The sequence below is a fragment of the Nerophis lumbriciformis genome, linkage group LG32, assembly GCF_033978685.3.
Source record: "Nerophis lumbriciformis linkage group LG32, RoL_Nlum_v2.1, whole genome shotgun sequence".
Taxonomy (NCBI): Eukaryota; Metazoa; Chordata; class Actinopteri; order Syngnathiformes; family Syngnathidae; genus Nerophis; species Nerophis lumbriciformis.
Genome location: NC_084579.2, coordinates 26,031,110 through 26,044,947, shown reverse-complemented (window position 1 = coordinate 26,044,947; position 13,838 = coordinate 26,031,110). Strand labels below are relative to the sequence as shown.

At 38.3% G+C, this 13,838-nt stretch overlaps 1 protein-coding gene across 2 annotated transcripts in view; it reads left to right on the top strand.

The window, feature by feature from the left end:
- The window catches only part of sfswap (splicing factor SWAP), a 118,654-nt gene that overhangs the window by 9,110 nt on the left and 95,706 nt on the right, over positions 1–13,838 (top strand). For both annotated transcript variants that reach the window (XM_061927106.1, XM_061927105.1), the window contains exons 3-4: positions 9,658–9,789; positions 12,770–12,846. In XM_061927106.1, coding sequence (XP_061783090.1) covers positions 9,658–9,789; positions 12,770–12,846 — 209 coding nt within the window. The remainder of the gene's footprint in view (positions 1–9,657; positions 9,790–12,769; positions 12,847–13,838) is intronic.

The following is a 13,838-nucleotide window of genomic DNA, read 5'->3' as shown; positions in this document are numbered from 1 at the left end:
TTCATGGAAAGAAGAGATGCTCATAACGGAAAGCGCTGGGGCAGAATTTTGTGAAAGCATGCTTGCCCAAGACAAACTTCCAGAGGTGGGACCAAGTCATTGCTTTGCAAGTCACAAGTAAGTCTCAAGTCTTTACCCTCAAGTCTCGAGTCAAGACAGGGCAAGTCCGAGTCAAGTCCAAAGTCAAGACTGGAAAGTCTCAAGTCAAGTCCCAAGTCCTGCATTTTGAGTGTCGAGTCCTTTCAAGTCGTTTAACCACAGACTAATATATTTACACAGACTGTGTATGCTTTTAAAACGCTGTATTTATTTATTAAAACAAGTGCATTTGAAATTGCAGGGAAAAAGATAGTGCTGACATTGCACTTCAAAATAGCACTATTAACGAGTCATTTTAAACATGTAACTCATTCCTTTACAGAATAAACACATTTGAAAAAAACAAGTGCAACTTATTTGCACCAAAGTGTTAACATTGTATTTCCATGACATATTGCATTGTAACTAGTTCCACAGCAGTTTCTATCCTGTTCTTACCTTATCTCATTGATCTCATCTCATACTGTATGTGTGTTTATGTGTGCGTACACATGAAAAACATAACAAATATATGAACATAACAATGAACAGAGTTGTACTTTTTAGATGTCAGGACCCTATGTAATATGTACACATATTCTTAATATAGTATACATTTTAACTGACCTTTATTTGACTATGTTTGTCTTTTTGTAGGTGGCTAAAATACGCGGTGCTGCTGACCGCCGTTACTGTGTGTGATACATTGACTAACATAATGTTACTGTGTGTGATACATTGACTAACGTAATGTTACTGTGTGTGATACATTGACTAACGTAATGTTACTGTGTGTGATACATTGACTAACGTAACGTTATGTATAGGTACCTCATGCAACCCTGCTTAAAAAAAAATCACTTGACAAAAAGTATGAATAAGGTAGCGAACTGCAGTGGATGCAACAGATTGCCGTGTTTGCAATGACTTTATAACCATAGACGTCTTATAAGTAGACGCAGCATTGGTTGCTGTGACGTGAGCAATTTGGCCGTCATCTTGAAGTGCTGATGAGGAGCCGGCGAGCAGCCTAAACTGACAGTTGAAAGGTAGAAAACAAAGATGCTAAACTGACAGTTGACAGGTAGAAAACAAAGATGGTGTTCAGCGTTTTCCTGCTCAAATGAGCGGACTGTTGAAAATAGGAATCGGGGGACTACTTTTCACAAGTAAGATTTAACATTAACGTACTATTGGTTGTATTTTGTGAAAAGAATATTAGCACAGAGTTGAGAAGGATCAAAGATCTTCAATATTTGTATGTGAAAATCACAAAGAAATCTTCTGGGGGAGGATGACGCCCCTACAGGGGTTTGGTTTACAAACTTTCAGCCCCACCAAGAACAAAATTCACCAGCCGCCACTGATTATGATGCATTCTCATTTTAGGCAAAGTATAAGACAATACTTTCTTAACAGTATAATTGTAACCAGGAATAAGTCTTCAAGTAACAATATTCAAATACTAACATTGTTGGGTTAAACAGAATTTGGTTTTATTCTGAATCCAGTGAAACAGATTGGTGGTTTTAGCTGATATGAAGACTTTCAGGTGTTTATATATGTTTAAGTATTTGGCAGACACTTTTATCCAAAGCGACTTACATAAAATAATACATATAAAACAATCACTGCAAACCTTATCATTTAAGGGAAGAATGTAATAGAAAATATCAATACAAAGTGTCAAGACAGAATAAACTCTCTGCTGCTGCAGCAACAGAGATACAGTCTATAGGTCCCTAAGATATATAGATATCTAATGTATTCATACATTGTTTGTGTAGGATATACGCATGTATATATAACCTAATCATATTGTTTCTTCAACTTAAAAATAGTTTACCGTTTTTTTCCCCCTTCTCTGGGATTATATTCCCAGTTTTGATCTCGGACGTCTGGTCACTTATAGCGTATAAGAATATTATATTACTGTTAAGCAAACTATGAATAATAAAACACGCCAAAACATGTGTCTGTTATCATAGCTACACGTATGACAAAAAAGGGGGGTGAAAATCAGTGGTATTCAGTGAGGTAAGATGAATTAAATGCGCTGACAGTTCATCGCTCCTGCCAAATGAATTGCACTGAGTGGAGCGGATCACCACTCCAAGATGGCGGCTCCGCGTCTCGTCTGCGCCAGTAGGCAGTAGCGCTCTATGCTGCGTCTACTTATAAGATGTCTATGGTTATAACGTTAGCAGTGAGTTTGCAGCCTCACTGATTTAACTACACAGCAAATAAAAGTCACGTTACTTAGCTAATAAACGTTATCTTACATTCAAAACTTACCCTTCTTTGTGCAACTTCAAATGTCGAACGAAGTTGGAAGTTGTTGCGTCTCCGTCTGTAATATTCGAACTGCGTGATTTGCATACGGCAATTCGTTTTTTGTTGACCAAGTCGTAGTTTTTATACCCAAACGAAACCAACTTTAACATAATTGTTTCTCACTGGCACGTTGTTGGACAACTCTTCCTCATTGGTTCTCCTGCAATTTGATTGGATGAATGCTGTGTGATGAAAACAACGTAGATCTAATTTGATTGGCTGTTGTACTGACAGCACACCAGCTGACAGGAACAACACGCTGATAGACGGACGAAGAAAATGAAAAATACGGAGCGCTCCCAAATAACTTTTTAAGCTTTGGATTTTGGGGAAAGTGGCAAGTCATGTCAAGTCATGTCAAGTCAAAAGGCTCAAGTCCAAGTGAAGTCACAAGTCATTGATGTTAAAGTCTAAGTCGAGTTGCAAGTCTCTTTACATTTTGTCAAGTCGAGTCTAAAGTCATCAAATTCATGACTCGAGTCTGACTCGAGTCCAAGTCATGTGACTCGAGTCCACACCTCTGCAAACTTCCACCTCTGGAGTCACTACAACAGGTTCCAACGGAACACAAGTGTGTGACAGTTGGCATAGTTTGTCAGTTGCCCTGCAGTGACCAACTATCTAGGTCTATTGCCCCGTGCCCATTGGCGATGTGCTCTTCTGCTTACCGGGCGGCTGAGACAGTCCAATTCAGGTGCTGTGACAGCAGACACGCCCTGAACTCAGCCTACCAGCCCCTGCTGCCAGGCTAGCTAAGTGGACTTGATTTTGTCTGGTCTCTCGCCTTTGACGTGTCTGGCTTGCTAAGAGCTACCAGGGGTACAAGCCCCCTGCCAGCATAGCTCTCGGGGTCATTGAGACACACAAGCTGTTCCGCCACACCAAGGCGGAAGGCGAGAAGTCCTTAGAACAGTTAACTATTTAAACTTCCATTTTTGACAGGAAATCCAGTTTTTGTCCTTTTCTCACGGTGTCTTACCAGTTCCATTTTGTTTGTTTTTACTACTGCAGTGAGTCGCTTGACAAGTGTCCGTCCGCAGCACTTGCTGCGTGGGCTCATCAAAGGAGCACACAGATATTCATGCTCCATGATTAAATTTAAATAATGCGATAGAAATGGATGCATATGAAGGCGACATATCTCTGCCAAAAATCCAAACTTTATGTAAAAATATTGACGAATAGGTGACCTTTTATATAAGTAAAGAAGAAAAGGCAGCATTCTTATACTTTCTGTGACACCCAGGAAGAAATTATGTCAGCCAGCTTGAAAAATATCTCACCTATAAGCTATGCGAAAGAGCCATGAATTTTTAAAATTTTAATGTTTGCAATATTTTAGGTTTCCTCGTGAGTTACAATGTAATAAATCCACAAACTGCTATAAAACTGAGTAGCTGGCGAGTTATTGTGATGTAGAAAAATCCCATATTTTTATTAGATTTCCCATATTTTGAAATGCAGATAACAAATATTAAATCCCCTGTTTTTTTAGCTGCTAGATGAACCACAACATTTACACTGCATAAAACATTATGTCACTACTGGTAGTGCTGGACAATTAATCACATTTTGATTATTGGGCCACGCATCGTTAATGTAAATTCCGGAGCTTGTGACGATGAAACGCATGAGTGAAAAAAGTCAACGTTTACTTGAAGTTTTGGAATTTCACCATAGTTGCTACTTTTTATGTGGCACAGCGCTACTTAGGGCTGCATGATTAATCGAAATCAAATCAAAGTCAAGGTTTTATTTAGTGCAGTAAATAACGCAATAGCCTGAGGTGGGTTTTTTTTGTCCACAGTCATTGGCATTTGATTGACAGCCATGTTCACCAATCAGAATTGTTGAGCCTTGCGTTTTCTGTCTCTTGTTTCAAACATGAAGAAAGACCTTGTGACAGACTCTTGCTGTCGGGTGGGTTCTCAGGACCATCAAGGAAGAACATTGCTTCGAGCATGGTTGACTTCATTTTATTTTTGCAAATAAAACCTCAGTGTCGGTCGCTTTTCAGCTCCGACTCCACCTGCTCTCTCTTCCGCTTGCTTTTCAGCCTCGCGCGTCGTCGTCTTCCTGTGGCTCTCTCTCTCTCTCTCTCGCTCTCTCTCGCTCTCGTTCAGCATCTGCTTCTCGCTGGCTCCTTCTCTTCCTCTCGCGCTCAGCATCTGCTTCTCGCTCAGCTGCGTGTCTTGCTGCTTGCTCTCCACCTCCTTCAGCCCCGTCGTTCTCGGCTGCCGCCCTTTTACACCTTGTGAGGAGATTAGCTGATTGTGACCAGGTGCGATCCCCAATTGTGGCGTCGATCTCGGCGCGCACCGCCTCGCCGCTTGCTCGCCTTCCCCGCCACTTGCTTGCTGTCCCTGCCTCCTCGCCGCCAACTTGGAGCAGGCTCCGGTGTGCCCTGCCTCTCTGTTGGACTGCCGGCCACGCCTCCTCGCCGCCATCTCGGAGTCGGCCTCGGCGGGCACGCCGCGCTGTCGGTCTGCCGGCCCCGCCTCCCCACAGACCTCTTATTTTGTGTTTATTTAAAGGGGAACTGCACTTTTTGGGGAATTTTGACAATCGTTCACAATCATTAGGAAACGATGGATTTAAAAAAATGTTTTGCATTCTAAATATTAAATAAATGCAATCAAAAGTCCACTTATAATGGAGCCTATGGGAGCCGTTCAATTATGCCTATAAAGCCCTTAAAAAGACATCCAAACACCAAGTTTTATATACATGATGTAAGTATATGTTAGTAACGGGTAAATTTTTAATAACATTTAATATTTGCGTATTTTGATCATTTGAAGCATACGCGGCACATTAATTTACAAAACGCATCACGTTTGCTTTTTTTTTCTTCATCACTGATTATTACTCACTGCAGACTTCATGAGAGCCAACAAACATGATAAAACATCACTTACTGTGCAAGGTCTGCTGTCATTCGGATGCCGACTGCTGGGATGTTCTTATATTCCCATTTCGATGAAAAATGTCTCATAATCCTCACGAAGAAAGGGGATGGTGGGATCAAGCGTCTTTTTTGTGTCCTCCTTGCCAGTTTCGGGTCCAAATGACTGTCAAAGTGTACCAACTTGTCGGAATACCTATTCAGAATTCTTCTTTGCAGGTGAGATGCAGGATTTATGATCTATAACAAACTTACAGAGTGGCCCTTAGAGGGACAAGTGGTAGAAAATTGATGGATGGATTGATGGCTTTTAATGTGTGGCACCTTGAGATTACAATATGTTAAAGTTAAAGTTAAATTACCACTGATAGTCACACACTCACTAGGTCTGGTGAAATTACCCTCTGTATTTGACCCACCCCGTATGTTGATTGACAGTCTTAAAATAACATGTCTTCCTTCAATTACTATTCTCGCAATTTTATGCATGTTTATGTATACGATTTAATAATTGCAAATTGAATCGTAATAGCAATTTTCGAGAGAAAAATCTCAATTATGTTTTTTCTCAATCGTGCAGCCATACCGCTAATATGGGGGGGGGGGGTTTATGGTATTTTATTTATTTTTTTTGTCATAATGAAATACAATCATGTGTGCTTACGGACTGAATCCCTGCAGACTGTATTGCTATATATTGATATATAATGTATACATTGTGTTTTTTATGTGGATTTAATAAAAAAAATAAAAATAAAAAAAAAGTATTTCTTGTGCGGCCCGGTACCAATCGGTCCACGGACCGGTACCACTGCCTCAGCCAAGCATAATTTACTTAAAACACTTATTGATACATTTGGTGGACGGCGTGGCGCGGTTGGGAGAGTGGCTGTGCCAGCAACCTGAGGGTTCCTGGTTCAATCCCCACCTTCTACCATCCTAGTCACGTCCGTTGTGTCCTTGAGCAAGACACTTCACCCTTGCTCCTGATGGGTCCTGGTTAGCGCTTTGCATGGCAGCTCCCGCCATCAGTGTGTGAATGGGTGAATGTGGAAATAGTGTCAAAGCGATTTGAGTTCCTTAAAAAGGTAGAAAAGCGCTATACAAGTATAGCCCATTTACCATTACACAATTATGCTTTGACCTAAAATACTGCTCAAAATTTTCCAAAAATGTATAGTACCAATAAATGTGAGGATTTTGCATTTACTGTAATTAACACAAATGTTATTACCGTAATTTTTGACACAAAAAACACACTCTATGGTGGCAAATTACGTGTAAAAGATCAACAGAATTAAAAACAAAACGAAACACTAAATTGTATTGTTTTTTATATTGCCATTGTTTTTAAATTGGATGTAATTACTATTATTATCATTTTACTTGTTGTGGTTTATTTGTTAATGATTTATATCATTTTTTAAACTATAGACCATGGGCCTATGAAGTGATTTGCCTTATTTCTTGATCATTCTCACAGACACACACACACAAACCGCAATTTAACTGTCCTTTCTGTTGATAGTGGTGGTGTTTTTTCTCATCACTCAATTTCTTTTGATAATTGCTTGTTATAAAACTATTTGGTTGTCTGGAAAATGTTTTCAAGATCAGTTTTTTTTACATGTCTGTTCTTTCTGTCTGTACAACATTGCTTACTGGTTTTGTCACTGAGCGTATGTGCAACTTTTATTGAACTCCCTTTTTGAATTAGCTGGATTACTTGCATCTCGCCCATTTGACATTCTAATGAAACAGGGTGTTTTGATCTTAAAGTACACTCCTGAAAGAGATACTCATCCTTTCTTTAACTGATTTGATAACCCATCATTTCAAGAGAATTATGTCTTGTGCCTAAACTGACAGGGCAGAATGATTAGTCTAATGATTGATGTTGCACACTGTCACATCGAGAGGGTTCATCCAATATGACTTTGTTGCCCTTGAATTTGAGAGCCTGATTCCCATTCATTTAGTCTATTATTACCCATCTGGCCACTAAAGGGACAGCGTGAGAGCATTACAGATATTGATAGTTTTAGTGGAATTTTTGTCCTTGTGGCTTTGATGAAGGTTAAGGTATACATTTCATTAGGAACTAGGCAATGTTCGGGTCAAACCAGCAGTTTTTATTCATTAAAAAAACACTTGGCCATGTGTCTTCCTCATTTATCAAGGGTTCTTAAGTAAGATCATTTGTTTTGGTGTTGTTCTGTAGCGTTTAGGAGTGTTCCGATCCGATGTTGATATCAGGAATGAGCAAAATAAATCGTCTTGCATTTATAATCCGATATAAGGTCTAATACAAGCTGTCCTACAGCGCAGTTACTTGTGCAAAGCTGGACAGTCAGTTATCAGCTAAATAACCTCCAATAAGCACACAAGGTTGATCTTTATTTTAGTAAAGTCATTTACAACAGGTACACATGGTAGACTAGAGGCTACTAGGAGCTAACAGCTACACAACAGTTAAGCACACAAGCTAAACAAACATGTATATAATTTAACAGTATTGCAGTCTAAACCACAACATTTGTCAATACTGTTTAAGTATCAGATAATTACAGTTGCATATCACTTAGATACAAAGTCTCCAAGGCAAGAGTGTATTAAAAAGTATCCAGTAACAAATGTGTCTGCATCATTCTACTTAATGTGTCATGAGTCACCTTGATTAATTATTTTAGCCAGTCGCTTTTGCCAAAAAACAGTTACCACTACAATTCAACTTGGGCCATGTCCACACAAAGACAGATACTTAATAAACGCATACTTATCTCTGCGTTTAGGCCTCTTGTCCACATGCAGACGCATACTTTTGTCTTTAAAAACGCAGACTTTTGCAAATGCTCGCCAAAGTGTAAAGATTCAAAACTCTCCGCTCAGCGTATGCGTGTACACGGCACAAACGGAGACTTGTGATGACGCCACGGTTGTGCGCTGTCATTTCCAAGCTCAACAACACTGTCTTGCTGGCTTTAAACGCACTATAAGAGGAATTATTGTATGTTTGAATGTAAACATTGTGCTATTTTCACTCAACATTAATAAAAAAAGACACATCAAAATGGGCTTTGCGACACACCCGCCAGCGCAAAATTACAGTCAGCTGTTTTGGAGCTGTTTTGGATATGATCGCTGTCGAACATCCACCTGATGGGACGATTTTGACAAACAAGACCTTTTGCTCGGTCATAAGAAAGGTGCAACATTAGCTCATGTTTTTATTCCTTGTTTAACGACAAATCATGAAGTTAACTTAAGTGTGTTGCTTCCATTCTTGTAGATGGTAAAAAGTGAGCAAGCAACTAAAAAAACAACATAATTTAGCCTCCTCCACAAATATTGGGGAACAAATATTGGGGAACAGTGCAGTGGTAGGGAGCAGCTAGAGATCGTTCACTATGGCAGAAACATGCTGAGGCTTTCGTCCAGCAGTGGACTGACAACGGCTGATGATGATGAGCCTCCTCCTTGTAGTGTGTACTGATGTTCATGACAAAATACACTTCCTTACACATGTACCATATCACTATATCGATGATTAAATGCTTTATAATTCCCTTAAACATGCAACATTGTTTCCTTGGCTCGATAGTGTGATTTTGAAATAATGTACACTTCACTGCACATGTAATACATCACCATGTTGCTGAACACGTTCTAATTCTATGTGTGTTGGGTTTCAGTAGCACAGACGTGCATTCGCTCTTTAATAATGTTCCCAGGGCTCTGTGTACATGCAGGCTGGTTTTAAAGATAATGTACATGTCATTGTACATCCAAAGTCGATCAAAATAAACATAATAGGAGGTGTAATGCCACCAAGTCAGATATTGCTGCTATTTTCAGGCTTCTGATTGAACAAAATATGCAAGACAGCAAGTGTATGTGTTTGTGTATAGACAGAGACAGTTTGGATACTACACTTGTGTGGATGGAGATTGTATTAACCCCAAATATGTGTTTTTGAAACTCTCCGTGTTCGTGTGGACATGGCCTTAAAGACAGCATACGTTAATTCCAAATGCTTAATAATAAATAGGTTAATGTTTTCCAAACCTATAATTTGTAATTGTTTGACAAATCTAACTTTGTCAAGTCTTTTCTAAAATTCCACATGACAAAATGACATGTTAATTCGTGCTGATGTAGTATCGGATCAATATCGGTATTGGCCAATATCAAAAGCTCCAATATTGGCATCGTATCGGATGTGAAAAAGTTGTATCAGACACCACTAGCAGCATTTAATTTTATTTGCGCCAAACCTTTTATGTTGTGTAGCTTTCAATGTTAATCTTTGTATTAAATATTCCAACATGTTTTTTCCACAGAAGAGGAATACAAGCGTCTGAGTGAGGCCCTGGCAGATGAAGGCACCTATAACGCAGTGGCCTTCAAGTACAGCGCGGACTACTACGACCCCTCCAAGCCGACCGAGGAGGAGGATGCTAAAAAGGTCAAAGGTAAAAAAAAAAACTTGTACACACTTAGGGTTGGGCGATATGGCTGAAAACTGTATCACAATGTAAGTGTTTTATATCAGTCGATATTGTTAATTATTTATATTTTTTTATGACATATCCAAATTAAGGAATAGAATAAATATATATTATATCTTAACATTTTAATTTAAAATGTAACCTTCCTTTGATTATAATCCCCTCAGCTATCAAGGCAGAAAAGAAAGGACATGTCAACACCATGGAAAACACTTTAATAACCAATATAAACTAAATTCTAAAATCACAAACACGAAACAATAACCTTTTAAAATTAAGGTGCAAAAATAAGGAATACGCAATAAATAAGAAATGCTTATTAAAGTGTAACAAAATCGTGCGAAGTGTGGAAATGTAAACATGTTTAGTGCCAGGATGATACGGCTCAGCAGTGTGCTCTGAGTGAGCGCGGCTAAGGTGGTGTAGGTCTTTGGTTTGACTACAGTTTGTTTAAAATAATCCAAAAAACTGCCCTATTGTCAAGGCCGTGCTGTACGGTGCGACAAATGCGCCTAAAAATAGACCGTGCAACTTAAAAAAACAAAACTGTCACAATGTGTGAAAAGGGATAACAACCCTTTTATCGCATTTAGTTCTTAAAGTAAATCCATTCAAATTTGATCAAACTAGAGTAAAATTTTCGCTCATCTGTATAGCATGTTTGAAATAAATTTAAACCATAACCAAATGATTGATCACTTGCGCTGAGAGCTGTGTGTATCCCCCACCCACTCCTTGCACAGAGGGGAGTGGGGCTGCTCCTCCTATCTTACACACTCGCTCCAACACGGATGAAACTAGATCTTAGTTGAAGGAACTGGTCATTAAAAGACAACATTATTTTAACCACCACTTGACACAAACTGCATTGCGCGCTAGTAACTACGAGAGTCGGAGGGAATATTGAACAACGAATCAATGATGAAAGTGACAAACTTGCCATTCAAATAATACCGTGTTGGCTGACAAGAACATACAGTCATGGAAGCACATTTAATCTATTAAACAGAGTTATCACAATCCAGTGAAAGATTCAAAAGAGCTGCCGTCAGAGCCGACAAACTGCTGTTGCTAGTTTGCTAAGTTAACAAAACAGCTCAAACTCAGACTACTGAGTGGACTCGCTGACGTCACACGTCACTAGGCAACATGCACCCCCTTTTAAAAGGCACACGCACACCCTGAATCTTATTTTAACTGCATTATGCCAGATATTTTTGAAGTTTGTTTTTTAAATGAGACATTAATTAATTTCCCTAGTAATTATTTACATTTATTAAAGAGTAATTCCGTTACATTTTTGGTAAAGTAAAGAGTAACTATAATTAATGGCTTTGTAAAAGGTAATTTTCAGAACACCGTTTGTCACTCAGCATCATGAAGCAGTTGGCAGGTTGGTGTCCCTGGCTAACATCTTTGTGTGTATGTCCTATAATAATGACTCCCTATAAAAACACAATTGATAAAGGTCAATTATTTTCATGTTGCTGCTGATGTTTAAACATGTCTTAAACCAGGGCACTTTATTTCACATTTTGTTCTTTTGTGTATTTGTTACCTGAATAATTGAGCATAGCTAAATGTTTTTTTAAAGAAGATCGGAGATAGTATTTAACTTTTCTTATATTATTTTTCAAAATACTTCCTAAGCTGGGATTCTATAATGCAAAATTTGTTGGTACCTGTTTTTGTGAATTTGGGATCCCCATCAGTCCCAAAAATTGAAAAACAAGGCATGGTGGAGATATTTAATTACGTCAACGAATATTTCTATTTGTGAGTTAGTTTTTGGGTCAAACTATATTGGCATATAAGTTTTGATCCAAATTGCGCAGCCCTACACTTGTGTTAGTGATAGTGCTAGCACAGTTTAGGGATGTTCTCTATGTTTAATTGAGCGTTACAGTAGTCCTTATGATGGCATTGTGTTTATATGTATGAGGGCACATGTGTACCTTGTTTGAGTGTTAATAAGGAAATTGTGATATTTAGGACATTTCATATTGATACAAAAAATGTTCTGTCCTACAATAAAAATTCTGTGCTACTATTTTTTTTCATTTAGTAGCACTGGTGCCACTAGTGAAAAAGCTAAGCGTACAACACTGCGAGGGGACTTTTCGTATTTTATTAACACTTTCTTCCCTCTCAGCAGCACTCATTTTTAGTGTCTCAATAAGATGGCGCAACCAAATTTGATAGTTGATACTGTAATCTGAATTAGCTGTTTGGTTGTCACTCCCGCTGATCAGTGATCACTTCCTGTTTTGTTTGGTTACCAAAGAGCAAATGCCTTTGTTCATGCAACCAACCTTACTTCACAACTTCCAATTACTTACATCATTAAAAAATATACTGTATGTCGAACATTTTTTATTGATATTGATTACATGTCTATTGTGATCAATATTGATATTTTATTACCCAGTCCTACTTGCTAATACTGCACATACTGCATGGTGTTTATTCTCAAGACTTCACAAATGCACAAACACGACTCGTGAATTGAACAACAGATGCCACACGACTCCTGTATATTAGTGTTGCCGAGTAGGACGTATGGGCACACATTTCCACGTTTTCAAAATCACAACATAAATCAAATGCTTATCACTAGTAATTGTAGGATTATCTGTGAGGGCCACATGAGCCGGAGGATGTATTTCAGTGTAATAAATTATCGGTCGAAACATGACATATGTTTGCTTGTGTTGCGCTTACTAATGTAATCCTAACCCATTTAGTCACCCATTTAATTTAGCCATTAGTCAAACCATTGACAAATTTGACATTTTGTCATTACCACCAGCCGCCAAAACAATTCTGTCCGCTTATAATCTAGATAACTGTTCTGTCTGATTAATTTTTTTTGCTATACTAAATCTAAATTGTTTATATTCGGAATGCAGAATAATGAATCCACTTCTGTTGTTCACATGCATAGAAGAGCCTGAACCAGAAGAGAGTGAAGAACCATTTGTTGCTCCTGAAGGACTCGAAATTCCCCCCGATGTGGAACTGGTGAGTATTAACCATCCTATTGATGGGGATGGGCACAGAATATGGTACCAAATCTCGCCGGTGCCATGTTACTTTACCTGGGTTGTGCATGACGTCACGTCCAGTTGCAAACTCAGCCGGTTCTAACTCGGGATGTAGTGATTAACGGTATTAATGTAAACTAAAGTAAATCTTCTGAGGGTTAGTATTACATTTTTAAATAAAGTTGATCGAAAAACCGTGATTGATAACTGCACTTTGATAAACTCATGGAATGACTGATGCTTGCTTGCTATTTTTAATGCTAATATGAAAACAAGGCACATTAATGTCTTTCTCCATTAAGAAATGACATGCCTTAATCTAAATGTATATAAGCACATTGCTGTATGAGCAACTAAGATATTCGATTGTATCCTCTGACCCTACAAGCTGTCCTGTCATGAAATAGAATGATTGTTTGGAGAAATATGAGACGGAGGTCCGTTGAAAAGAGTTGGACAAGTAAGTTAATCAAATCAAATTAAATAATAAGACTTTACACTATCGGTGAAGCATAAAAAAAATACAAAACATGCAAAATACTGGCTTTTTTAACAGTAACAATAATAAAACAATATATCTGCGTAATGACAATAAAGCTGATTCTGATTCTGATTCTGAAATGGACAGAAGTTATCATAATCAGCTAATTTTTAAATGTTACAAGAAAAAAATGAGGTTTCACTATTAAAAACAAGTATTATTTATTAATACACACAAAAGTACCAGAAATTGATACAGTTGAGTACTGGTATTGATTCCCCAGGTACCAGGAATTGGTATCGTATCGGTTCAAATGCGGAAGGTACCCATCCTTACTTATCAATAAGCTTGTTTTCCTTACTGTTTGAAATACAGAACATACACACCAATTAAGTGAAAACACATATTATGATAAAGCCCACAGCCTTGCCTGTTGAATAGTAATATCAATCAGAACACTCAGTAATTACACTCATGGTTCACAGACC